Source organism: Phalacrocorax carbo, chromosome 31, assembly GCF_963921805.1.
Source record: "Phalacrocorax carbo chromosome 31, bPhaCar2.1, whole genome shotgun sequence".
Lineage (NCBI taxonomy): Eukaryota > Metazoa > Chordata > Aves > Suliformes > Phalacrocoracidae > Phalacrocorax > Phalacrocorax carbo.
Window position 1 is genome coordinate 125,490 of NC_087543.1, and position 23,508 is coordinate 148,997.

Genomic DNA, 23,508 nt, shown 5'->3' on the forward strand with positions numbered 1-23,508 from the left:
ACTGATTTCACGGCTTTGCGGCCACTCTGCAATTGGGGGGGGAGGGGGGGGGTCAAAGGGGGGTTGTGGCAACCCCCGGAGGGACCCCCCACCCATTATCCGGGGGGGGGGCGGGGGGCGGCGCTCACCGCCTTGAGCTTCTTGACGGCCTCCTCGCAGACGTGCATTCCCGCGGGATTCGTCCACCCCTCCGCGTGGCCCAGGTACTGCGAGGGGGGGACACGCGTTGGGGGGGGCCCGAACAGCCCCGGAGCACCCCATATCCCAACCCCAGAGCACCCCCATATCCCGACCCCCCCAGAGCACCCCATATCCCGACCCCGGAGCACCCCCATGATCCTGACCCCAGAGACACCCCCATGTCCTGACCCCAGAGCACCCCATATCCCGACCCCAGAGCACCCCCATATCCCTGACCCCGCAGCACCCCCATATCCTGACTCCCAGAGCACCCCCATATCCCGACCCCCAGAGCACCCCCATATCCTGACCCCGACAGCACCCCCATATCCCGGACCCCAGAGCACCCCATATCCCGACCCCGGAGCACCCCCATATCCTGACCCCAGAGCACCCCATATCCTGACGCCAGAGCACCCCCATATCCCGACCCCAGAGCACCCCCAATATCCCACCCCAGAGCACCCCCATATCCTGAACCCCAGAGCACCCCCCCCATATCCTGACCCCGGAGCACCCCCATATCCTGACGCCAGAGCACCCCCATATCCTAACCCCAGAGCACCCCCATATCCTGACCCCGGAGCACCCCCATAATCCTGACGCCAGAGCAACCCCCATATCCCGACCCCAGAGCACCCCCATATCCCGACCCCGGAGCACCCCATTTCCTGACCCCCAGAGGACCCCCATTATCCCGACCCCAGAGCACCCCCATATCCTGACCCCGGAGCACCCCCATATCCCGACCCCGGAGCTCCCCCATATCCCGACCCCAGAGGACCCCTAACCCCAGAGCACCCATATCCTGACCCCAGAGCACCCCCATATCCCGACCCCAGAGCACCCCATATCCTGACCCCCAGAGCACCCCCCCATATCCCGACCCCGGAGCACCCCATATCCCGACCCCAGAGCACTCCCATATCCCGACCCCCGGAGCACCCCCATATCCTGACCCGGAGGACCCCTGACCCATGAGTACCCCGCATCCCCACCCCGGAGCACCCCCATTGTCCCCACCCCAGAGCACCCATCCCATGCAGGGGAGCCCCACATGCAGGGGGTCCCAGCTGGGGGGGTCCTGGAGTGAGGGGTGCCCCTGTGGGGGTGCCCATTGCAGGGTCCCAGCATGGAGGGGTCCCAGTGGGGGGGGGGAGGTCCCCAGCACTGGGGGTGCTCTGGGTGGGGGGGCGGGTCCCAGGATGAGGCATCCCCCGCACAGGGGGTGGTCCGGGTGTGGGGGGGTCCCAGCACAGGGGGTGGTCTGGGGTGGGGACACACACCCAGTACGGGGGGTCCCAGCACAAGGGGTCCCAGCACAGGGTACTCTGGGTGCAGGGGGGTCCTGGCAAGGGGGGTCCCGGCATGGGGGTTCCAGCAGGGGGGATTGCTCGGGCTAGGGGGGGTCCCAGCTTGGGGGGATACTCAGGATGGGGTGGGGGTCCCAGCGGGGGAGGGGTGCTCTGGCTGGGGGGGGGGTCCCAGCTGGGGGGATACTCGGGATGGGGTGGGGGTCCCAGCGGGGAGGGGTGCTCTGTCTGGGGGGGGGGGGTCACAGCAGGTGGGATGCTCGGGATGGGGTGGGGGTCCCACCGGGGAGGGGTTGTCGCTCTGTCTGGGGGGGGGGGGTCCCAGCGGGGGGGTGCTCTGGCTTGCGGAGGGGTCGCTCTGGCTGGGGGGGGTCCCAGCGGGGAGGGTGCTCTGGCTTGCGGAGGGGTCGCTCTGGCTGGGGGGGGGTCCCAGCGGGGGGGTGCTCTGGCTTGCGGAGGGGTCGCTCTGGCTGGGGGGGGTCCCAGCGGGGGGGTTGCTCTGGCTGGGGAGGGGTCGCTCTGGCTGGGGGGGGGGTCCCAGCGGGGGGGTGCTCTGGCTTGCGGAGGGGTCGCTCTGGCTGGGGGGGGGTCCCAGCGGGGGGGTGCTCTGGCTGGGGAGGGGGGGGTCGCTCTGGTTGAGGGGGGGGGAAGGGGGGGGGGGGTCCCCAGCGGAGGGGTCGCTCTGGCTGGGGGGTGGTCCCAGCGGGGGGGATGCTCGGGATGGGGCGGGTGTCCCACCGGGGAGGGGTGTCGCTCTGGTTGGGCGGGGGGGGGGTTTCCCAGCGGAGGGGTCGCTCCGGCTGGGGCGGGGGGGTCGCTCTGGCTTGCGGAGGGGTCTCAGCGGGGGGGGATGCTCGGGATGGGGGCGGGTGTCCCACCGGGGAGGGGTGCGCTCTGGTTGGGGGGGGGGGGGTTTCCCAGCGGAGGGGTCGCTCTGGCCGGGGGGGTCCCAGCGGGGAGGGTGCTCTGGCTGGGGGAAGGGGTCGCTCTGGCTGGGGGGGGGTCCCAGCGGGGGGGGTGCTCTGGCTTGCGGAGGGGTCGCTCTGGCCGGGGGGGGTCCCAGCGGGGAGGTGTGCTCTGGCTGGGGAGGGGTCCGCTCTGGCTAGGGGGGGGGTCCCAGGCGGGGGGGGTGCTCTGGGCTTGCGGAGGGGTCGCTCTGGCCGGGGGGGGTCCCAGCGGGGAGGGTGCTCTGGAATGGGGAGGGGTCGCTCTGGCTGGGGGGGGTCCCAGCGGGGGGGTGCTCTGGCTTGCGGAGGGGGTCGCTCTGGCTGGGGGGGGGTCCCAGCGGGGAGGGTTGCTCTGGCTGGGGGGAAGGGGGGGTCGCTCTGGTTGGGGGGGGGGGGGAAAGGGGGGGGTTCCCAGCGGAGGGGTCGCTCTGGCCGGGGGGGTCCCAGCGGGGGGTCCCGGCCCGCTCACCCGCACGGGGAAGCCGCACCGCCCGCGCCGCACGGCCTCCTCGTCCGCCTGCCACTGGTGCGGCCCGCGCCGCTCTCGGGCACGGGGGGCGGCTGCTTCCGACGCAGGCTCTGCCGCAGCTTGTGCATCGCTGCCCCCCGCCCCTGGGGGGGGGGCACCGGGGGTTCAGGACCCCCCACCCCCAGCCCCGGTGGGGGAGGTGTCTGTGTCCTTCCCCAGGGCCGGCGCCTCCAGGGCGGGGGTTTGGGGGGGGGGGGGGGGGCTCCTGCCCCCCGCTTTGATTTCAGCAGCTGACCTGGGACCCCCTCCCCATTATAATCGCCCCCCCCCCCCCCCCAATATTTGGGGAGCCTGGAGACGCTGTAGGGGACATTGGGTCGCAGTGCAGGAAGGGGGAACCCCGACCCTCGTGGGAACGCCCCCACACCCTCTCCCGGGGGTCCCCTCCCTACGCCAGCCCCCAGTGACCCAGGGGAGCCCCGGGAGGGTGACGGGCTGCCCCCGTGCACCACCCCCCCACGCACCCACCAGGGCCACGGGGTCCCACTTGTGTGTGTGTCCCCCCATAACGGGGACCCCGCGGGGGTCTCGGGTATTCCCCCCCCCCCCTCCCCCACCACGGGGGTCCCGCCCTGACGGAGCAGCCGGGCACGGACCGCGGGGAGGGTGGGGGGCGCGGAAACGGCACCCTACCGGGCCCCCGCTGCCCCCCCTGCCCCCGGGGGTCCCGTGTCGTCCCCCCCCACACCGCCCCCCCCCCCCCGCCGCCCCCTTACCGCCGCCGCGCCCGGGGCTCGGCCCCGCTCGGCCCCCGCTCGGCTCCGCTCGGCCCCGGGGCTGCGGCTATAGGGCTCCACGCACGCGCCTGCCGCTCCCCGCCCACTCATGAATATGCAATTATGGCCCCGCCCCTCCACGGTATGCAAATGCGGCATCAAACCCCTCCCTCCCCGACGAGGCCGGGTGAGACCGGCGCGGCCCCGCAGCCATTGGCTGGTGGGCTCATGAATATGCAGATTAGCCACACCCTCCCTCCCTGCTGTCCCCGCCCTCTCCGCCAGGTCCCACCCACAGAGAAAAGCCCCCCCCCCCCCAACTAACCCAGCCACACCCCGAAACCGGGACCCCCAACCCAAATCTAACCTTCCCACCCCAAAACCCGGATCTTCTGCCCCAAAAGTAACCCACCCACACCCCAAAAACGGGACCTCTCACCCCAAAACCAGGACCTTCTGCCCAAAACTAAACCCCTACCCCCAAAACCGGGACTCCCACCCCAAAACTAATGGCCCTACCACCCAAAACTGGGACCTTCCACCCTGCAACTAACCCCCCACCCCAAAAATGGAACCTTCCACCCCAAAACTAACCCCCCACACCCCAAAATGAGACATTCTGCTCCAAAACTAACCCCCCACACCCCAAAAATGGGACCACTAACTCCACCTACCCCAAACCCAGGACCTCTCACACCCAAAACTAACCCCACCCACCCCAAAACTGGGACCTTCCGCCCCAAAACTAACCCCCCCACCCCAAAAATGGGACCTCTCACCCCAAAACCAGGACCCCCACGCTGCAACTAACCCACCCTCCCCAAAACTAAGCCCCCCCACTCCAAAACTAACCCCTTCACCTCAAAAACAGGACCTTCTGCCCCTAAAACTAACCCCCCCACCCCAAAAATGGGACCTCTCACCCCAAAACCAGGACCCCCACGCTGCAACTAACCCCACCCTCTCCCAAAACTAAGCCCCCCCCCCCCAAAACTAACCGCTTCACCTCAAAAACAGGACCTTCTGCCCCAAAACTAACCCCCCCCACCCCAAAAATGGGACCTCTCACCCCAAAACCAGGACCCCCCACGCTGCAACTAACCCCACCCTCCCCAAAACTAAGCCCCCCCACTCCAAAACTAACCCCTTCACCTCAAAAACAGGACCTTCTGCCCCAAAACTAACTCCCCACGCCCCAAAAACGCGACTTCTCACCCCAAAACTGACACCCCACCCCTACCCCATAACCCACCCCTCCCGAGGACACCCCCCACCCCAAAACCCACCCCCATACCCAGAGAGAGGGGTTTCCACCCCCCCCCCAAAGTCCCAGCACCCATTTAGGGGCAATCCATTCTTTATTTGGGGGGGGGGGGAGGGAACAGCCTCAGGGTGGGGGTCCCCCCGGTTGTGGGGGTGCATCCCCGATTTGAGCGGGGTTCTCCCCGATTTTGGGGGGGGTCCCAATAGCGAGCGTAGCGCTCCTCGAAGAGGTCGCGGCAGGGGACGCGGCCCCCCGAGGCGGGCGCAGGCCAGGAAAGCCCCCGCCATTTTACGGTGGAGGGAGTAGGTTTGCTCGGGGGGGGGGGCCAAGCGGTGCCGCAGCATGACGGGGAGCAGCGCCTGCACCCGCCGCGCCGTCCCCTGCCCCCCGAAATCAAAGGGCTGCCCCCCCGAAAACGCTTCGCCCAGGATCATCACCGCGTCTACGTGGGCCGCCTCGAACGCCTGCGACGGGACGGCGAGCGGTGAGGGAGGGGACGGACACCCCCAGAGGAAGGGAGCGCCCCCCAAAAAGGGAGGCGGGGCCCCAAAAAGAGAGGGGGGCGCCCCAAAAAAGGGAAGGGGGCGCTCCCGCTCCCCCAAAACCCTCACCTTGGTCTCGAAACCCGTAAGGAATTTGAGGTCTCGGGATTTCTGCAGCACCTTGGTCCGGTCGCCGTCGGCCGCGGCTCGGATCACCTGGAAAAGGGGAACAGATTTGGGGCGTGGGAAACAGATTTGGGGCGTGGGAAACAGATTTGGGGCGTGGGAAACAGATTTGGGGCGTGGGAAACAGATTTGGGGCGTGGGAAACAGATTTGGGGCGTGGGAAACAGATTTGGGGCGTGGGAAACAGATTTGGGGCGTGGGAAACAGATTTGGGGCGTGGGAAACAGATTTGGGGCGTGGGAAACAGGGTACACACCTCCCCCCCGCACCCCGTACCTCGATATAATGGTCTGTGAACTCCTTGTCGAAGGAGCGGCTCGCCCCGAAATCCAACAGAGTCACCTAGAAAAGGGCGGGGGGATGGGATATGGGTGCTCAGGGGGATTTTTGGGGTGAGGGGGCTGGTTTTGGGGGGACCCCTACGGCGCAGGGGGCCCCCTCCGACTGCTCACCCGGTGCCTTTGGGCGTCGTAGAGAAAATTTGCCCAGTTGGGATCCGTCTGCATGAAGCGAAACTCGAAAAGCTCCCGGAGGCAGAGGCGCAGGAGGTTGGCGCAGATCTGGGGGTACCCAGGGTTAGGGGACAAAGAGGGGGGACAAAAACGGGGTGCAGAGGCCCCCCCAACTTCACCCAGGGGTGACTCGCCTCGTCCCGCAGGTCCTGGGGGAGATCCCGGCACCGGTCGAGGGGGACGCCGCTCCCCAGCTCCATGGAGAGGACGCGGGACGCCGTCAGCTCGTCCACTACCCGCGGCACCGAGAAGAAGGGGTCGTCCCGAAGGAGACGCCTGGAATGGGGAGGGAGGGGTGTTAGGTGGGCGTGGGGACCCCCCCCAAAATCCCCCTGCACCCCCCAAACTCCCTTTAAACCCCCCAAAACCCCACACCGCACCTAAAGGTCCGGGCGCAGTCGGCTTCCCGGCAGTAGTCGCATTCCCACTCCAGCTCCCTCCGCAAGACCTGAAGGGTTTTATCGGCAAAAAGGCCTGGGGAAAAAAAGGGGGGGGGGGGAAGGGATTTAGGGGACCACCCCCAGAGGATTTGGGGGTGTCACCCCCTCTCCTGGAGGAGTCGGGGGGGTGCAGCTCACCCTCCGGCAGCGCCACGCTCATTTTGAGTAAGGAGAGGAGATTATCCACGTCGCTGCGAATGCTCCGGGCGATCCCGGGGTACTGCGGGAAAACCGGGGAGGGAGCATATTTGGGGGGGGACACTCCCAAAATCCTCCCATGCACCCCCAAAACACCCCTCTCCGGGGCTCACCTGGATCTTCACGGCCACCTCGGTGCCGTCCCGCAGCACCCCGAGGTGCACCTGCCCGATGGAGGCGGCGGCGAACGGCGTCTCGTCGAACGCTGCCATCTTCTCCCGCCAGCCGGGGCCCAGCTCCTCCGCCAGCACTTGCTGCAGGATGGGGAGGGGGCTCAGCCGACACCCCCAGACCCGCTCTCCCACCCCCACCCCCCCCCGAAACCCAACGGGGTGACACAAACACACACAGAGCCCCCCCCCACCCCCCAAAAGGCGCTCACGGTGGTCTGCCAGCGCGGCATGAAGTCGGCGCTTTGCCGGACGCGCTCGAAGATCCGCTGCAGCTGCGGGCTGAGGAAGCTGGTGTCTGCCGGGATGGGGGGTGTCAGGGGGCCGGGACCCCCCAACACCCCCACCCCGAAGCTGTGGGTCCCCCACAGCCCACCCCCAGGACCCCCAAACCCCACCCTGACTCCAGCCCCAGGGCTTGGGACCACCCCCCCCACCAGATCTCAGAGCCCTGGGAGACCCAAACCTGCCCTGACTCCAGCCCCAGCACCCCTGGGACCCCCACATCCCACCCCCAACCGCCCCCAGCACCCTAGGAGCCCCAAACCCACCCCATCCCTTCTGGGACCCCCAAACCCCACTCCAACCCCAGCCCCAGCACCCTCAAACCTCAGCCCCAGCTCCCTAAGACCCTCATATCCCCTCCAAAGCACCAGCCGCAGCATCCTGGGACCCCCACATCCCACCCCAGCACCCTGGGCCCCCCAAACCCCACCCCAATCCTAGCCCTAGCACCCCCACATTCCCCCAGGACCCCAACCCCAGCACCCTGGTACCCCCATATCTTCCCCTGGCCACAGGCCCAGCACCGCAGGACCCCCAAGCCCCACCCTGGAGCCACGGGACCCCCAAACCCCAGCCCAAGCACCCCAGGGTCCCCAGATCTCCCCTGACCCCACCCCCAGCACACTGGGCACCCAAAACACCACCCCAGAGCTACGGGACCACCACACCCCGCCCCAACCCCAGCGCCCTGGGACCCCCAAAGCCCCCCTCAACCCCAGCCCAGAGTCTCCCCAAGGTTGTCCTACCCCCTTGGGGTGCCCTGGGCAGGGGTGGGGGTATCCCCAGGGTTTGGGGGGAGGGGGTCCCCACCTTGGATGCTGAGCATCTGCCCCAGCTTGAGGGCAGCCCCCCGCACCCGGCAGAGCGTGGCCACGATCCGCTCGGCGTTGGCTTCCGAGAGGAGGGGGCCGGAGTCCAGCGGGGAGCCCGCTGCTGCGGGACGATGGGGAGGGGGGTCACAGATGGGGCGAGCCCACCCCCCACCCTAAAAAATGGGGCATGGGAAGAGCAGGACCCATCTCACCCCCCACCCCCCTCCCCAAAATATTCCCATCCTTACCCTCGGGTTTGCCCTCGCCGCTCAGCCTCGCCCGCGCCGCCTGGGCCAGGGTCCCCACGCCGAGCCCCAGGGCCAGTCCTGGGGAGGGGGGGACATCGGTGGTGGGGGAGGACACCGGGAAAGGGGAGGGGGACACCCCGGGAGGGGGAAAAATGAGGGGTCCAGGAGCTCACCCCCCAGGAGACACCCCCAGTCCTCCTCCTCCACCCTCTCCAACGGCTCAGCCCTGTCCCGTCCCCCCCCCCGGCTGACCCGGGTGGGGGTCCCGCCGCCGCCCCGTCCCCCACCCCCCGGCTGACCCGGGTTGGGGTCCCGCCGCCGCCCCGTCCCCCACCCCCCGGCTGACCCGGGTTGGGGTCCCGCCGCCGCCCCGTCCCCCACCCCCCGGCTGACCCGGGTGGGGGTCCCGCCGCCGCCCCGTCCCCCACCCCCCGGCTGACCCGGGTGGGGGTCCCGCCGCCGCCCCGTCCCCCACCCCCCGGCTGACCCGGGTGGGGGTCCTGACGCCGCCCCATTCCCCGCCCCCGGCTGACCCGGGTGGGGGTCCCGCCCCCCCATTCCCTCCCCCCCGGCTGACCCGGGTGGGGGTCCCGCCCCCCCATTCCCTCCCCCCCGGCTGACCCGGGTGGGGGTCCCGCCCCCCCATTCCCCGCCCCCGGCTGACCCGGGTGGGGGTCCCGCCCCCCCATTCCCTCCCCCCCGGCTGACCCGGGTGGGGGTCCCGCCCCCCCATTCCCCGCCCCCGGCTGACCCGGGTGGGGGTCCCGCCCCCCCATTCCCTCCCCCCCGGCTGACCCGGGTGGGGGTCCCGCCCCCCCATTCCCTCCCCCCCGGCTGACCCGGGTGGGGGTCCCGCCCCCCCATTCCCTCCCCCCCGGCTGACCCGGGTGGGGGTCCCGCCCCCCCATTCCCCGCCCCCGGCTGACCCGGGTGGGGGTCCCGCCCCCCCATTCCCCGCCCCCGGCTGACCCGGGTGGGGGTCCCGCCCCCCCATTCCCTCCCCCCCGGCTGACCCGGGTGGGGGTCCCGCCCCCCCATTCCCTCCCCCCCGGCTGACCCGGGTGGGGGTCCCGCCGCCCCCCCCACCCCATACCTCCGAAGCTGGCCAGCCGCCCGAGGCGGGAGACGGGCACCCGCCGCTCCCGGGCCCTCTCGCTGAGCTGGGGACGGGGGGATTAGGTTGGGGTGCGGTCCCGGGGGGAGGGGAGGGGTGGGGGTCCCCGAGGCCGTGCCCCCCACCCCCAAATACACTCACCTTCTGCCGGGGGGGGTCCGGGGGGCTCCGGGCCTCCCGCGCCCGCCGCACCTCTTCGGCCGTCAGCCCCCGCAGGGCCCCGGCCCGGTGCAGGCCGCGCAGGGTCGTCGCCATGGTGATGAGGGGCTAAGGGGCACTGGCGGGGGGGTCAAAGGTCACGGCCGCCGGTAACCGGGAGGGGTCAAAGGGTAGAGGAGCCCCCGATAGGGTCAGCCCCGCTCCGCGCCATCTCGCCGCTTCCGGGTCTGCGGCCACGCCCTTCCTCCGCCGCCGGCCAATGGGAGGGGTGGGGCGGTCGCAGAGGCACCGCCCACAACGGGAGCGCGCATGCGCAGATAGGCTCCTTCCCACGCACACCCCTCCCGTGTGCCTTCTCTTGGGGACCCCCAGGGGGACCCCAAAGCTCCTCCGAGATCGCTCCCACCCCACGGGGGCACCCCAAAGCCCCCACGGACCAACCCTGGGATCCTCCCATCCAACGAAGGGACCCCATAGTCCCCCACCAGGACCCCAAAGCCCCCCCCGAGACCCCCCCACCCCACGGGGGGATGCTAGAGCCCCCACCAGGACCCCCCACGCGAGAAGGGGACCCCAAAACCCCCCTGGACCACCCACCCCACAGGGGGGACCCCAGACCCCCCCCCCAATCCCCCATCAACGGGGGGCCCCCAGACCACCCCCAACACCCCACACACAATGGAGGGGGACCCCAAAGCCCCCCAGGATGCCCCCATCCCATGGGAGCACCCCAGAACCTCCCCCCCAGACCCCCCCAACCCCCAGGAGCCCCTGCAGGGGAGGGGAGCAGCCCCCTCCCTCCCTTCAGGGACCACCCCAAACACCACAAGTTCACCCCAAAACAGCAAACCCATCCCCCAAAATTAAAGGTGTTTATTGGGGGGGTGCAGCAGCACGGCCCTCCCCCGCAGGCCGGCCCCCAGCCCCCCCGGCGGCACCACGTAGTGATGGCCGTCCGCCCCCCGCCGGGGGCTCAGCTCCCCGAGCTGGGCGTTGCTGTCGTGGAGCCCCTCGAACCCCCAAAGCTGGCAGCGGGGGCTCTTCCCCTGCTGTGCCAGCACCAGCACCCCCTCAACCCCCTCCCCAAATAAATCCCCCCCCTCAAATAGTAATTCCACCCCCTCCAAAACATCACGTTCCCCCCAAAATGGAGGCGGGTGGAAAAGGTTGGGGATTTCGGGGTCCTGCCGATACGTCGGGCTCAACGTCGCGCTCCGGATACCCAGCATGACACCTTGGGGAGGGGGCAGCGTCACCCCTGGACACCCCACCACCACCACCAAACACCCTGGTGACCTCAAAAAACCAGGGTGACCCCCCTCAAAATTCAGGGTGACCCCCCGTTACCTGTCAGCACGGCCCAGTGTGCTTTGTGGCCGCGGCGGCGGCACGGCTCGTGGTTGCTGTCCTCGTCGTAGCTGCGGTGATGTTAAGGGGGGTGTTATGGGGTGAAACGGGGTGGGTGTGTCCCCCCCCCCCCTAAAAACATAATGCCAGGAGGATACGGGACGAGGAGGGGGAGCCCCGAAACAAGGTGCCGCAGGACGCGGGGGCGGTTGGGTCCCTCCAAACCCCCCGAAAGCAGCTCGGCGCGACACGGGAAGAGCTCCTGGGCCAGCATCGCCATGTCAGCTGCTGCGGGGACAAAATGGGTGGGGGAGGAGGCACAGGGATACCCCCACACCCCAAAAAAAGGGGTGTGTGTGTCCCCTTTCAACCCCTCCCCAAAAATACCTGAGAACATCTCGCCGCGGGCGGTGAAGCCCCGAGCCCGCGCCGCCTCCACCAGCTCCCCCAGCCCCACGCCGTGGGTCGGGGCCAGCAGCGATGCCGCCATCCATAGGGCCACCAGCCCGCACCTGGGGGGGGGACACACATATGGAGTGAGGGGGGGGCCAGCAGCACCCCAAAAGTCCGCCACCCCCCTCCCCAAAACTTACTGGGGTCCATCCTGGATGAGCGGGGGTGCCGGGCGGTGGAAGAGGAGCCATTTTAGGGGGCCGCTGAAGCTGGGGGAGGGGGCAACGGATGCTCAGGGGGAACTGGGAGCCCCCCAGGACGGAGGAGGGGACCCTCCCCAGTTCAGACCAGGCCTAGGACACCACCCGGAGACCCCACCCCACCCCCAGTTAGACCAGGCCCAGGACACCCCCAGTTAGACCACTCCTCTCAGTTAGAACAGGCCCAGGACCACCGCCCCCTGGTTAGACCAAGCCCAGGACCCCCCCAGGACCCCCACTCCCAGCTCAGACCGGGCCCAGGGCCCCCCTGGGACCCCCAGGACCCCACCCAGAACTCCCAGAACCTAGTTTAGGCTGGGCCGAGGATACCACCCCCACACACACGTTATACCAGGCCCAGGCCCCTCCCCCACCCCGAGTTAGACCGGGCCCAGGCCCCCCCCAGGACCACCCCCCAGGTCAGACCGGGCCCACGACATCCCCGGGACCCCCCACTAGTTAGACCGGGCCCAGGACCCCCCCCGGACCTCCCCCGGATCCTCCCCCCCCAACGTAGACCGGACCTAAGACCCCCACTTCCCGGCTCACACCGGACCCAGGACCCCTCCCAGTTCAGACGGGGCCCATAACCCCCCCCCCAAGACACCCCCGCCCCCGCGTTAGGCCAGACCCCCCGGGTCCCCCCACCTCTCCCGCCGCCGCCGCAGCAGCTCCCGGACGCCGCCGCCCCCGCCCAGCGCCGCCCCCGCCCGCTCTAACGCATCCCGTAGGACCCGGCCGGGGGGAGGGGGGGCCGGGGGGGGCGGCGGGGGGGGCGGCGGCGGCGGGGGGGGCTGGGCCATGCCCTCCGCCAGGGTCAAAGGTCACCGGGGCGGCGCGGCGGAAGGGTCGGAGGTCAGAGGTTTTCCCTCTCCCGCCGCCGGTTAGGCCGGTTAGGCCGCCTTCGCTCTGATTGGTCAACGTGCCGGCACACGCCTCGCTCTGATTGGAGAGAGTGGGGTGTGGGCGGGCGGAAGGGCCCGGTTCTGCGCGGCTATTGGCTGGTTGGAGGAGGCGCACGCGGCTGAGGCGGCGGCGGGCGGTGAGGGGCCGCGCTGGGCCCGGGGTGGTTTTGGGGGGTCCCGGGGGGGTTCGGGGGTGTCCGTCCCTAATAAGGAGCCCTCACGGGGCGGGGGGACCCATGTGGAGCCAACCCCGCGGGGGATTAACTCCTCCCGTAGCGGGGCCGGGGGGGGAGGGTCGTTAACCCTTTCCTTACCGGGGTTCTGGGGTACGCACCCCCCGATACCACCCCTCCTCCCCTCCCCTCTGCTGGGGGGGGTCCTCCCTCCCCGAGTAGGCCCTTGGGGTTGTAAAGGGGGGCAGCCCCACCCAGACCCCCCTAGTCCCCCCAGATCCCTTCTTGGCCCCTCCAGCTGCCCCCTAGCGCCCCCAGCCCTCCCTAGCCACCCCCCAGACCCCCCCAGCCGACCCCTAGCTCCCCCCCAGTTCGCTAGCCACACCCTATCCCCCCATGACCCACCCCAGCCACCCTGTAGCCCCCTCCGAGTCCTCCCAGACCCCCTGCCCCCCTAGCCCCCTCAATCGCCCCAGTCCCCTCCCAGTTCCCTCCAGATCCCCCATAGCCCCCCCAGACCTCACTAACCACCTTTTAGCCCCCCCAGACTCCCTGCTCCCCAGCTGCCCCCCAGACCCCCTTAGCCCTCTCTCAGCCCCTCCCCCAGCTGCCCTTTAGCCCCCTCAGACCCCCCCAGGCCCTCCAAGACACCCCCTAGTGCCCCCAGACCCCTCCCAGCCACCTCCCAGCCCCTCCCAAAAACCCCACAGCTGCCCCTTTGGTAGTCCCCCCAGACCTTTCGACTCCTTCTAGCCCCTCAGACCCCCCCCCCAGCCCCTCCTAAACACCCCCCAGCTGCTCCCTAGCCCCCCTCAGACCCCCCTCTCCCCCCGCAGGCAGGGGGCTCCCCCCGACATGGCGGTGCAGGACGCGCGCCCCAACCACACCATCTACATCAACAACCTCAACGAGAAGATCAAGAAAGATGGTGAGGGGCTTCGGGAGGGGGGGGTCACAGGGGGGTCTTGCCTTCTTCCCCGCTCGCCCTCATCCTCTTGTTTCTTTTCTCAGAGCTGAAGAAATCCCTCTACGCCATTTTCTCCCAATTCGGGCAAATCCTGGATATTTTGGTGTCCCGTAGTTTGAAGATGAGGGGTCAAGCCTTCGTCATCTTCAAGGAGATCAGCAGTGCCACCAACGCCCTCCGCTCCATGCAGGGCTTCCCCTTCTACGACAAACCCATGGTGAGACCCCGGCCCCAAAACCCCCGGGGAAACCCCCCCAAAACCCTTCCCGCTCACCCCCGGCTTCTCCCGTAGCGGATCCAATACGCCAAGACGGATTCGGATATCATCGCTAAAATGAAAGGAACTTTCGTGGAACGAGACCGTAAACGAGAAAAAAGGAAACCTAAAGGTCAAGACGCGCCGGCGGCGAAGAAAAGCGGAGCCGGGACGGGGACGCCGGCGGCGGGCGGCGTTCAGGGAGCCGTTCCCGTGAGTTGGGGTGGGGTTTGGGGGGGCCGTGGGGAGTTTTGGGGGGCGCCGAGCCCCTTTTTATCCCGGTTTTATCCCGTAGGGAATGCCGCCGATGAACCAGGCGCCCCGCATGATGCACCACATGGCGGGGCAACCTCCCTACATGCCTCCGCCGGGGATGATCCCGCCACCCGGTATGACTCCGGGGGGGATCCCACCGGGAGCCATGCCCCCCCAGCAGGTGATGCCGGGCCAGATGCCCCCCTCGCAGCCGGTGAGTACCGGGGTACCCCCATTTTCTCCCCCAAAAAAGCCGCAGAATCTAAAAAAAAAAATTTAAAATCCCAATTTGCACGTGGGTTGGGGTGGAAGAGCGGACGTGGGCGTTTTGGGGGGTATGTGAGCATTTGGGGGGGGATGTGGGGGCTCCCCGCTTCTCATCAGAGATGACACCCCCTTTTTCCCTCCCCCTCAGCTCTCGGAGAACCCCCCAAATCACATCCTCTTCCTCACCAACCTGCCTGAGGAGACCAACGAGCTGATGCTCTCCATGCTTTTCAATCAGTGAGTGTTTGTGGGGAGCTCTGGGCCGGTTTGGGGGGGGCTGGGGGAGTTTGGGGAGACTTGAGGGGATTTGGGGGGGGCCCACTAATGGCTGTGCCCCCCCCCTAAATCCCTCCAGGTTCCCCGGTTTCAAGGAGGTGCGCTTGGTGCCGGGTCGACACGACATTGCCTTCGTGGAATTCGATAACGAGGTGCAGGCGGGGGCCGCCCGTGATGCCCTCCAGGGTTTTAAAATCACCCAAAACAATGCCATGAAAATCTCCTTCGCCAAAAAGTGACACACACACACACCCCAAAACTCCCCCCAGCACCCCAAAACCCCCTCAGCACCCCAAACACCTCCCGCCAGCCCCTCCCTTTCCCCCCATCCCTCCCTCCCCGAAGGTAAGTTTGCCCTGAGGCGGCCGACCCTTCGTCCCCTCCTCTTCTTTTGCCCCCCACCCCCTCTTTTCTTGCCCCCCCGGGGTGTCTGGGGGGGTCTGGGCCCCCCCCTCAGCATTGTACCCAGGGTCTCTCTGCAGACATTGCACCTGGAGCCTCTTTCCCCGTGTCCCCCCTCCCCAAAAAATAAACCCCCCTTTGTCCCACCACTCGTATTCTGTGCTGCTGGGGTGGGGGTGGGCCTGTGGATTTGGGGGGGATTGGGGCTGGGGGGACCAGGGCTGGGGTTTCTTGGGGGCTGGGGGGTTTTGGGGGCTTAGCAGGGTCCCTGGGACTTGTGGGGACCCTGGGGCTGGGGGCATTTGGGGCCTGGAGGGGTGTGTTCCTGGAGCTGTGGGGTTTTGGGGGGTTGGGGAGAGTCCTCAGGACTGGGGGGACCTAGGGACTGGAAGGGTTTGGTGGGGTCCCTGGGGCCGTTTGGGGGCTTGGGGGGGGTCCACAGGGCTTGAGGGGAGGGTTGGGGACGGGTTCGTCCCCAGGATGGGGGGCCTCCGGGGCTGGGGAGGGGTTGGGGGCTTGGGGGGATCCTCAGGACTGGGGGCCGAAGGTTGGGGGCATTTGGGGGCTTGAGGGGGGTTTCCTGGGGCCTTGAGGTGCCGTTTGGGGCTGTCCCCGGAGCTTGGGGGACCCGGGGGGGCTCCTGGGGCTTGAAGGACCCCGGGGCTGGGAGTGTTGGGGGGGTTCCCTAGGGCTGGTGGACCCCGGAGCTGTGGGCGTTTGGGGTCTTGAAAGAGGGTTCCCGGGGCTTGGGGGGCGGTTTGGGGCGGCCCCCGGGGCTACGGGGGGTTGGGAGGGGTCCCGGGTCTGGGGAACACCGAGCGGTTTCGGGGCCGGGCGGGACTTTAGGACCGAGAATCCTGGCGCCCTTCTAGCTCCGCCCACTACATCCGCCCACACGCCTTGACCATGCCTCTTTCACCATTGCAAGCTCCGCCCTTCTCCTGGTGGTCCCGCCTCTTCCCCTCGCCGCGCAGGCGCGCGGGACCCGGAAGCGGCTTTCCTGGGCGCCGCCATATTGTGCCCGCTCCCTTCCGTAGGGCTCGGCGGCGGCAGGAGCGGCGGGGCCCGGCCCGGCCCGGCGCGGCGGCTCCAGCCATGTCCGAGACCTACGGTGGGGTCTGGGGGGGGGGGGGGCTCAGGAGGGGTTCCGGCCGGTCTGGGGGGGTGTCGGGGCTGGGGGGGCTCGGGGGGCCCCTGTGTGGGATGGGGGTGAGTCTGGGGGGGGCCTATAGCGGGTCTGTGGGCCCTATAGGGGCTTGGGGGCGTCCCTATGTGGGATGGGGGAATGTCTGGAGGGGTTATAGGGGTCTGGGGGCCCCCTGTGTGGGACGGAGGGAAGTCTAGGAGGCCCTATAGGGGTCGGGGGGGGTCCCTGTGTGGGAAGGGGGGAGTCTGGGGGGCCCTGTAGGGGTCTGGGGGCCCCCTGTGTGGGATGAGGGAGTGTATGGGGGGGGGCCTATAGGAGGTCTGTGGGCCCTATAGGGGCTGGGGAGGGTCCCTGTGTGGGATGAAGGGGAGTCTGGCGAGCCCTATAGGGGTGTGGGAGCCCACTGTGTGGGATGGGGGAGAGTCTGAGGGTCCCTTGTATGGGATGGGGGGTCTGGGGGCCCTATAGGGGGTGTGTTGGGCTCCTCTGTGGGATGGGGGGGTACCTGGGGGCCCTGTGGAGGATCTTGGGGGTTCTGTGTGGGTGGGGGCACTATAGGGAGTGATGGGGGCCCCTTTGTTGGATGGGGGTGTATGTAGGGTCCTAAGTGGGTCTGGGGGCACTTGTGTGTGATGGTGGGGAGGGGCTGGGGATCCCTATGGGGAGTGTGCGGGGCCACTATGTGGGATGGGGGTGTCTGGGGGCCCTATAGGGAATGTGTGGGGCCCTTGTGTGGGATGGGGGATGTCTGTGGGGGCACTATAGGGGGTCACTGTGTGGGATGAGGAGGGAGTATCTGGGGGGTCCTATAGGGGATCTGTGGGCCCTAGAGGGCCTGTGTGGGGTGGGGGAGGGGTCTGAGGACCCCTTTACGGGGTCAAGGGGTCCTAGAGAGAGTGTGGGGAGCCCCTGTGTGTATGTGGGGGTTCTGGGGCCCTCTTTGGGGGGACCAGGCCCTATAGGGGTCTGTGGGCCCCTGTGTGGCATGGGGGGGTGTCTGGGAGGCCCTTTAGTGGGTCTAGGGGTCCTATGGAGAATGTGGGGGGCCCCTTTGTGGGATGTCTGAGGGGCCCTTTGGGGGCACTGGGCTCTATGGGGGTCTGGGGGCAACTGTGTGGGATGATGGGGATTATCTGGGGGTCCTATGGGAGTCTGTGGGCTCTGTAGGGGTCTGTGGGCCCCTGTGTGGGATGGGTGGGAGTGTGTGCGGGTCCCTATAGAGGGTCTGGGGGCTCTATAGGGGTCTGCGGGGCCCCTGTGTGGGTTGGGGGCATAGTGTATGGGGGTCCCTGTAGGTGGTCTGTGGGCTCTATAGGGGTCTGAGGGCCCCTGTGTGGGATGGGGGGAGTGTGTGGTGGTCCCAATAGGGGGTCTCTGGGCTCTGTAGGGGTCTGGGGCCCCCTGTGTGGGATGGGGGTAGTGTGCAGGGGTCCCTATAGGGGGTCTGTGGGGCCCCTGTGTGGGATGGGGGTGAGTGTGGGGGGGTCCCTATAGAGGGTCTGTGGGCTCTATGGGGGTCTAGGGGCAACTGTGTGGGATGGGGGGGAGTATCTGGGGGTCCTATGGGAGTCTGGGGGCTCTATAGGGGTCTGGGGGCCCCTGTGTGGGTTGGGGGTGGAGTGTGTGGTGGTATCTATGGGGGTCTGGGGGCAACTCTGTTGGATGAGGGGGAGTGTGTGGTGGTCCATATAGGGGATCTGTGGGCTCTATGGGGGTCTGGGGGCAGCTGTGTGGGATGGGGGGACTGTGTGGTGGTCCATATAGGGGGTCTGTGGGCAGCTGTGTGGGGTGGCGGGGGAGTGTGGGGGGGTCCCTATAGAGGGTCTGTGGGCTCTATGGGGGTCTGGGGGCAACTGTGTGGGATGTGGGGGGAGTGTGTGGGGGTCCTTTGGGAGTCTGGGGGCTCTGTAGGGGTCTGGGGGCCCCTGTGTGGGTTGGGGGCATAGTGTATGGGGGTCCCTATAGGCGGTCTGTGGGCTCTATAGGGGTCTGGGGGCCCCTGTGTGGGATGGGGGGGAGTGTGTGGTGGTCCCAATAGGGGTTCTGTGGGCTCTATAGAGGTCTGTGGGGCCCCTGTGAGGGATGGGGGGGAGTGTGTGTGGGTCCCTATAGGGGGTCTGGGGACCCTGTATGGGATGTGGGATTTCTGGGGTGCCCTTTGGGGGGACTGGGCTCTATAGGGGTCTGTGGACCCCTGTGTGGGATAGGGGGGAGTGTATGGGGGTCCCTGTTGCGGGTCTGTGGGCCCTTGTATGGGATAGGATGGAGAGTGTGGGGGTCCCTATAGGGGGTCTGTGGGTTGTATAGGGGTCTGCGGGGCCCTGTGTGGGGTAGGGGACAGTACGGGGGGGTCCCTATAGGGGTGGTTCGCTGGGACCCCCATCCTGGGAGGTGACACCCAATGTCTGTGAGATTTGGGGTGGTTTCGCTGCATTTGAAGGGGAGGGTCTCAGGGAGGGTGTTTTTGGGTGGTTTTGGCGCGTTTGAAGGGGAGGTGTCGGGGAGGGGATTTGGGGTGGTTTTGGCCGCGTTTGAAGGGGAGGGTCTCGAGGAGGGGGTTTTTGGGGTGGTTTGGCTGCGTTTGAAGGGGAGGGTCTCGAGGAGGGGGTTTTTGGGGTGGTTTTGGCTGCGTTTGAAGGGGAGGGTCTCGAGGAGGGTGTTTTTGGGGTGGTTTTGGCTGCGTTTGAACAGGAGGGAGCGGAGCCAGGCACGAAATCGCTCCCCTCCGCGGGGGCAACCACGGCCCCCCGCCCCCATTCCCACCCCATCCCGCCGCCCCCCAACGCACCTCGAGCGTAAAAACCCCTTATTTTTTCCCGTTTTAATCCTCCTTTTCAGATTTTCTCTTCAAGTTCCTCGTGATCGGGAGCGCCGGCACGGGGAAGTCCTGCCTCCTCCATCAGTTCATTGAAAACAAATGTGAGTTGGGTTATTTTGGGTGTAATCGCTGCTGGTTTGGGTCTCTCCCCACCGGATCCGTCTCTTGGGCTGCGGGAAAACGCTGCTGAAATATTTCTTTGCCAGTGCGGGGGGGCGAAAGCAGGTTTTTAGTTGATATTTTGGAGCGTCGGCCCTTCCTTGCCAGCGCCGGGGGGGAAAATCCTTGATTCTTTGGTGGGTAAATAGAGTTTTGCTGCAAAATGCTGGAATTTTGCCCCACTTCCCGCCCCCCGGGGTTGCCCCCCTCTCTCTCCGCCCCCGGGGTTGCCCCCCTCTCTCTCCGCCCCCCGCCCTGCGATGTTGCCCCCCCCCCCCCCGCCCCCCGGGTTGCCCCCCTCTCTCTTCCCCCCCCCCCCGCCCCCCGGGGTTGCCCCCCTCTCTCTTCCCCCCCCCCCGCCCCCCGGGGTTGCCCCCCTCTCTCTTCCCCCCCCCCCGCCCCCCGGGTTGCCCCCCTCTCTCTTCCCCCCCCCCCGCCCCCCGGGTTGCCCCCCTCTCTCTTCCCCCCCCCCCGCCCTGCGATGTTGCCCCCCTCTCTCTTCCCCCACCCCCCGGGGTTGCCCCCCTCTCTCTTCCCCCCCCCCCCGCCCTGCGATGTTGCCTCCCTCTCTCTTCCCCCCCCCCCCACCCCCCGGGGTTGCCCCCCTCTCTCTTCCCCCCCCCCCACCCCCCGGGGTTGCCCCCCTCTCTCTTCCCCCCCCCCCGCCCTGCGATGTTGCCCCCCTCTCTCTTCCCCCCCCCCGCCCCCCGGGGTTGCCCCCCCTCTCTCTTCCCCCCCCCGCCCCCCGGGGTTGCCCCCCTCTCTCTTCCCCCCCCGCCCCCCGGGGTTGCCCCCCCTCTCTCTTCCCCCCCGCCCCCTGGGGTTGCCCCCCCTCTCTCTTCCCCCCCCCGCCCCCCGGGGTTGCCCCCCCTCTCTCTTCCCCCCCCCGCCCCCCGGGGTTGCCCCCCCTCTCTCTTCCCCCCCCGCCCCCTGGGGTTGCCCCCCCTCTCTCTTCCCCCCCCCGCCCCCGGGGTTGCCCCCCTCTCTCTTCCCCCCCCGCCCCCCGGGGTTGCCCCCCTCTCTCTTCCCCCCCCCTCTCTCTTCCCCCCCCTCTCTCTTCCCCCCCCTCTCTCTTCCCCCCCCCTCTCTCTTCCCCCCCCCGCCCCCCGGGGTTGCCCCCTCTCTCTTCCCCCCCCCGCCCCCCGGGGTTGCCCCCCTCTCTCCCCCCCCTGCCCCCCGGGGTTGCCCCTCTCTCCCCCCCAGATTTCAGGTTTGGAATGGGGGGGGGGTGGGGGGGGGGTGGGAGGCTTTGACCCGGCTCACTCGGCAGCGCGAGGCCGGGCACCTCCGCGGGTTCCCTTTCCCGTCCGCTGGCGAAATCGCCGGGGAGAGGGTCCGGGTGGCCAAATCCTGCCGGGGTTTCCCCAGGAGCTGCGGCGGGGCCGGCCGGTAACGCGTCGGGCACCCTCTCTTTCCCCCCCACCCCCCCCCCCACCTCCCCCGTAGTTAAACAGGATTCGAACCACACGATCGGGGTGGAATTTGGTTCCAAAGTCGTCAACGTCGGCGGGAAGACGGTGAAGCTGCAGATCTGGGACACGGCCGGGCAGGAGAGGTTCAGGTAAAGGGTGGGGAGGGGGCCGGAAAAAAGAACCTTCGACCGTCTCTGGCCTTTCGACCTTCTTGTTGGATTTTTAAAACCCTTTTCCGAAACGAAAGCGGGCGCTTTGGGTTGGAAAAGACCCTTAACGTCGAGTCCTGGCGCTAAAGCGCGGCCCCGAGACCCTCCGAGGACGGCCCGTTCCGATCCCCGCCGCCCCTCCGGGCGACGCAATTCCTCCTGGCAGCCAAGCTAAACCTCCCCCGGCGCGTTCACCCCACGGGACTCGTTCTCCAGACCCTTCACCCCCTCAAAACCCTTCTCGGGGGAGCCCAAAACCACCCACAGAGTTCGAGGTGCGGGGTCTGGGCGGGGGGTGACGGCTGCCCCGGCCCCGCTGCTCCCGGCACGAGCCGTCGCCCCCCTGGGCCCTGCCGGCGGCTCATCTTTAGGGGGTGTCGGGACGGGACCGCGTGGAATCGCCTCGCCCCGGGGGTCCCGCTTACCCAGGTCCCGTTGTAAAGCCGAGCTTAACCCCCTCGGCGAACCGGGGGCGAAATAAATACCGGCTCCTTTGCCTGAGGCGAGGCTCCTAAATTAAAAGACGCCGGTTTAAGCCCAGTCCTATCCCCGCCAGGCTCGGCTGCGGGGCTCCTCCCGCCTCCCTGGCAGCGCCAGGAGCCCCCAGCCCCCCCCAAACCCCGAGGGTCCGGGGATGGAGGGGGAGTTCCCTCTGCTCTAACCCTCTTCCTCCCCGCTCAGGTCGGTGACTAGAAGCTACTACCGGGGCGCTGCCGGCGCGCTCCTCGTGTACGACATCACCAGGTGGGTGGCAGCATCCGCACCCCTCCCTTTTCCCCCCCCCCTCCCCAAAATTCCTCGATAACAAGGAAAATCAGGGCTCAGCAACATCCCCGCACCCTCCTCTTCCTCCCCATCCAGCCGGGAGACCTACAACGCTCTGACCAACTGGCTGACGGACGCCCGCACCCTCGCCAGCCCCAACATCGTCATCATCCTCTGCGGGAACAAGAAAGACTTAGACGCCGACCGGGAGGTGACGTTCCTGGAGGCTTCGCGCTTCGCCCAAGAGAACGGTGAGGGGGCGCGGGGGGACGCGGCGGCTCCCGCCGCCGTCCCGGGGCTCGCGGCGGCGGAGGGTGACGAGCCCTTGGTGCTCGCCAGAGCTCATGTTCCTGGAGACCAGCGCCCTGACGGGGGAGAACGTGGAGGAAGCCTTCTTGAAATGCGCGAGGACCATACTGAACAAAATCGAGTCGGGTACGGCGGCGGTGATGTGGCTTCGCTGGGGTGGGGAGGGGGGCTTGGGGTGCTGGGGTCGGTGGGGGAGGGGTTTGGGGCCCTGAAACGGCGGGGGTTTGGGGTCCTTGGCAGTGGTTTGGGGTCCAGGTGGAGGTTTGAGTCCTGGGGAGGGGGGTTTGGGGTGCTGGGGTCGGTGGGGGAGGGTTTTGGGGCCCTGAAACGGTGGGGGTTTGGGGCCCTTGGTGGGGGTTTGGGTTCCTTGGCGGGGGTTTGAGTCCTGGGGAGGGGGGTTTGGGGTGCTGGGGTTGGTGGGGGAGGGTTTTGGGGCCCTGAAACGGCGGGGGGTTTGGGGCCCTTGGTGGGGGTTTGGGGTCCTGGGGATGGGGGTTTGGGGTGCCGGGGTCGGTGGGGAGGGTTTTGGGTCCCTGAAACGGCGGGGGTTTGGGGCCCTTGGCGGGGGTTTGGGATCCTGAGGTCGGAGGTCTGGGATACCAGGGAATTTGGGATCCCAGGGGATGGAAATTTTGGATCCTTGGCAGGGGTTGGGATCCTGGTGGGGTTTTGACTCCTGGGGATGGGGGTTTGGGATGCCGGGGTCGGTGGAGGGGAGGGTTTTGGGTCCCTGAAATGGGGAGGTTTGGGTCCTTGGTGGGGGTTTGGGATCCGGGTGGAGGTTTGGGATCCTGAGGTCGGAGGTTTGGGATCCTTGGCAGGGATTTGGGACCTGGGGAGGGGGGTTTGGGGTGCCGGGGTTGGTGGGGGAGGGTTTTGGGGCTCTGAAACGGCGGGGGTTTGGGGTCCTTGGCGGGGGTTTGGGATCCAGGTGGAGGTTTGAGTCCTGGGGAGGGGGGTTTGGGGTGCTGGGGTCGGTGGGGGAGGGTTTTGGGGCCCTGAAACGGCGGGGGTTTGGGGTCCTTGGCGGGGGTTTGGGGTCCAGGTGGAGGTTTGAGTCCTGGGAGGGGGGTTTGGGGTGCTGGGGTCGGTGGGGGAGGGTTTTGGGTCGCTAAATGGCGGGGGTTTGGGGTCCTTGGCGGGGGTTTGGGGTCCAGGTGGAGGTTTGAGTCCTGGGGAGGGGGGTTTGGGGTGCTGGGGTTGGTGGGGGAGGGTTTTGGGTCCCTGAAACGGTGGGGGTTTGGGGCCCTTGGTGGGGGTTTGGGGTCCTGGGGATGGGGGTTTGGGGTGCCGGGGTCGGTGGGGGAGGGTTTTAGGGCCCTGAAACGGCGGGGGTTTGGGGCCCTTGGTGGGGGTTTGGGGTCCTGGGGATGGGGGTTTGGGGTGCCGGGGTCGGTGGGGGAGGGTTTTGGGGCCCTGAAACGTGGGGGTTTGGGGTCCAGGTGGAGGTTTGAGTCCTGGGGATGGGGGTTTGGGGTGCTGGGGTCGGTGGGGGAGGGGTTTGGGTCCCTGAAACGGCGGGGGTTTGGGGCCCTTGGTGGGGGTTTGAGTCCTGGGGATGGGGGTTCTGGATCCCATAGATGGAAGCTCTGGATCCTTGGCGGGGGTTTGGGATCTGGGGATGGGGGTTTTG

General features: G+C 68.3%; 6 protein-coding genes across 6 annotated transcripts in view; 2 read left to right on the plus strand and 4 right to left on the minus strand.

The window, feature by feature from the left end:
• Positions 1–3,037, minus strand: part of NUMBL (NUMB like endocytic adaptor protein) — a 7,750-nt gene extending 4,713 nt beyond the window's left edge. Inside the window, 2 exon segments of the mRNA XM_064437386.1 lie at positions 2,910–2,972; positions 2,975–3,037. Coding sequence (XP_064293456.1) covers positions 2,910–2,972; positions 2,975–3,037 — 126 coding nt within the window.
• A 1,968-nt stretch (positions 3,038–5,005) lies between these two features.
• On the minus strand, positions 5,006–10,027 carry COQ8B (coenzyme Q8B). The gene is given in 14 exon segments (XM_064437349.1): positions 5,006–5,202; positions 5,204–5,413; positions 5,561–5,647; positions 5,894–5,959; positions 6,070–6,177; positions 6,264–6,405; positions 6,510–6,603; positions 6,708–6,789; positions 6,881–7,021; positions 7,150–7,235; positions 8,033–8,155; positions 8,283–8,360; positions 9,376–9,442; positions 9,538–10,027. Coding segments are annotated over 14 exon segments (1,557 nt in total). The 5' UTR covers positions 9,652–10,027; the 3' UTR covers positions 5,006–5,043.
• A 386-nt stretch (positions 10,028–10,413) lies between these two features.
• ACTMAP (actin maturation protease) lies at positions 10,414–12,463 on the minus strand. Its single transcript, XM_064437350.1, has 6 exons — positions 12,204–12,463; positions 11,496–11,564; positions 11,290–11,414; positions 11,061–11,190; positions 10,903–10,973; positions 10,414–10,789 (listed from the first exon to the last, which is right to left on the minus strand). Exons 1-6 carry the CDS (start codon positions 12,356–12,358, stop codon positions 10,419–10,421), a joined length of 921 nt encoding a protein of 306 aa, XP_064293420.1. The 5' UTR covers positions 12,359–12,463; the 3' UTR covers positions 10,414–10,418.
• Positions 12,464–12,523: 60 nt separating this feature from the next.
• SNRPA (small nuclear ribonucleoprotein polypeptide A) lies at positions 12,524–15,202 on the plus strand. The gene is made up of 7 exons (XM_064437351.1): positions 12,524–12,597; positions 13,470–13,561; positions 13,645–13,817; positions 13,893–14,069; positions 14,152–14,325; positions 14,527–14,615; positions 14,734–15,202. The coding sequence occupies exons 2-7, from the start codon at positions 13,489–13,491 to the stop codon at positions 14,891–14,893; spliced, it is 846 nt and encodes a 281-aa protein (XP_064293421.1). The 5' UTR covers positions 12,524–12,597; positions 13,470–13,488; the 3' UTR covers positions 14,894–15,202.
• Positions 15,203–16,021: 819 nt separating this feature from the next.
• RAB4B (RAB4B, member RAS oncogene family) lies at positions 16,022–22,087 on the plus strand. Its single transcript, XM_064437344.1, has 6 exons — positions 16,022–16,167; positions 19,042–19,122; positions 20,627–20,741; positions 21,483–21,545; positions 21,663–21,817; positions 21,906–22,087. Exons 1-6 carry the CDS (start codon positions 16,152–16,154, stop codon positions 22,085–22,087), a joined length of 612 nt encoding a protein of 203 aa, XP_064293414.1. The 5' UTR covers positions 16,022–16,151.
• An 899-nt stretch (positions 22,088–22,986) lies between these two features.
• KPTN (kaptin, actin binding protein) overlaps positions 22,987–23,508 on the minus strand; it is a 10,050-nt gene continuing 9,528 nt past the window's right edge. Inside the window, exon 6 of the mRNA XM_064437345.1 lies at positions 22,987–23,047. Within this exon, the coding sequence (XP_064293415.1) occupies positions 22,987–23,047 (61 nt within the window). The remainder of the gene's footprint in view (positions 23,048–23,508) is intronic.

What these genes read in the sequence shown, in the direction of transcription:
- ACTMAP (XM_064437350.1), bottom strand. Translation starts at nt 12,358, where the DNA reads ATGGCCCAGCCCCCCCCGCCGCCGCCGCCCCCCCCGCCGCCCCCCCCG. An exon ending in CTCATCCAGGATGGACCCCA is followed by an intron (nt 11,415 to 11,495) that starts GTAAGTTTTGGG and finishes TCCCCCCCCCAG; the next exon opens with GTGCGGGCTGGTGGCCCTAT. An exon ending in CCGCGGCGAGATGTTCTCAG is followed by an intron (nt 11,191 to 11,289) that starts GTATTTTTGGGG and finishes TTGTCCCCGCAG; the next exon opens with CAGCTGACATGGCGATGCTG.
- SNRPA (XM_064437351.1), top strand. Translation starts at nt 13,489, where the DNA reads ATGGCGGTGCAGGACGCGCGCCCCAACCACACCATCTACATCAACAAC. An exon ending in CCTTCTACGACAAACCCATG is followed by an intron (nt 13,818 to 13,892) that starts GTGAGACCCCGG and finishes CTTCTCCCGTAG; the next exon opens with CGGATCCAATACGCCAAGAC. An exon ending in CTCTCCATGCTTTTCAATCA is followed by an intron (nt 14,616 to 14,733) that starts GTGAGTGTTTGT and finishes AAATCCCTCCAG; the next exon opens with GTTCCCCGGTTTCAAGGAGG.
- RAB4B (XM_064437344.1), top strand. An exon ending in TCAGTTCATTGAAAACAAAT is followed by an intron (nt 19,123 to 20,626) that starts GTGAGTTGGGTT and finishes CCTCCCCCGTAG; the next exon opens with TTAAACAGGATTCGAACCAC. An exon ending in GCCGGGCAGGAGAGGTTCAG is followed by an intron (nt 20,742 to 21,482) that starts GTAAAGGGTGGG and finishes CTCCCCGCTCAG; the next exon opens with GTCGGTGACTAGAAGCTACT.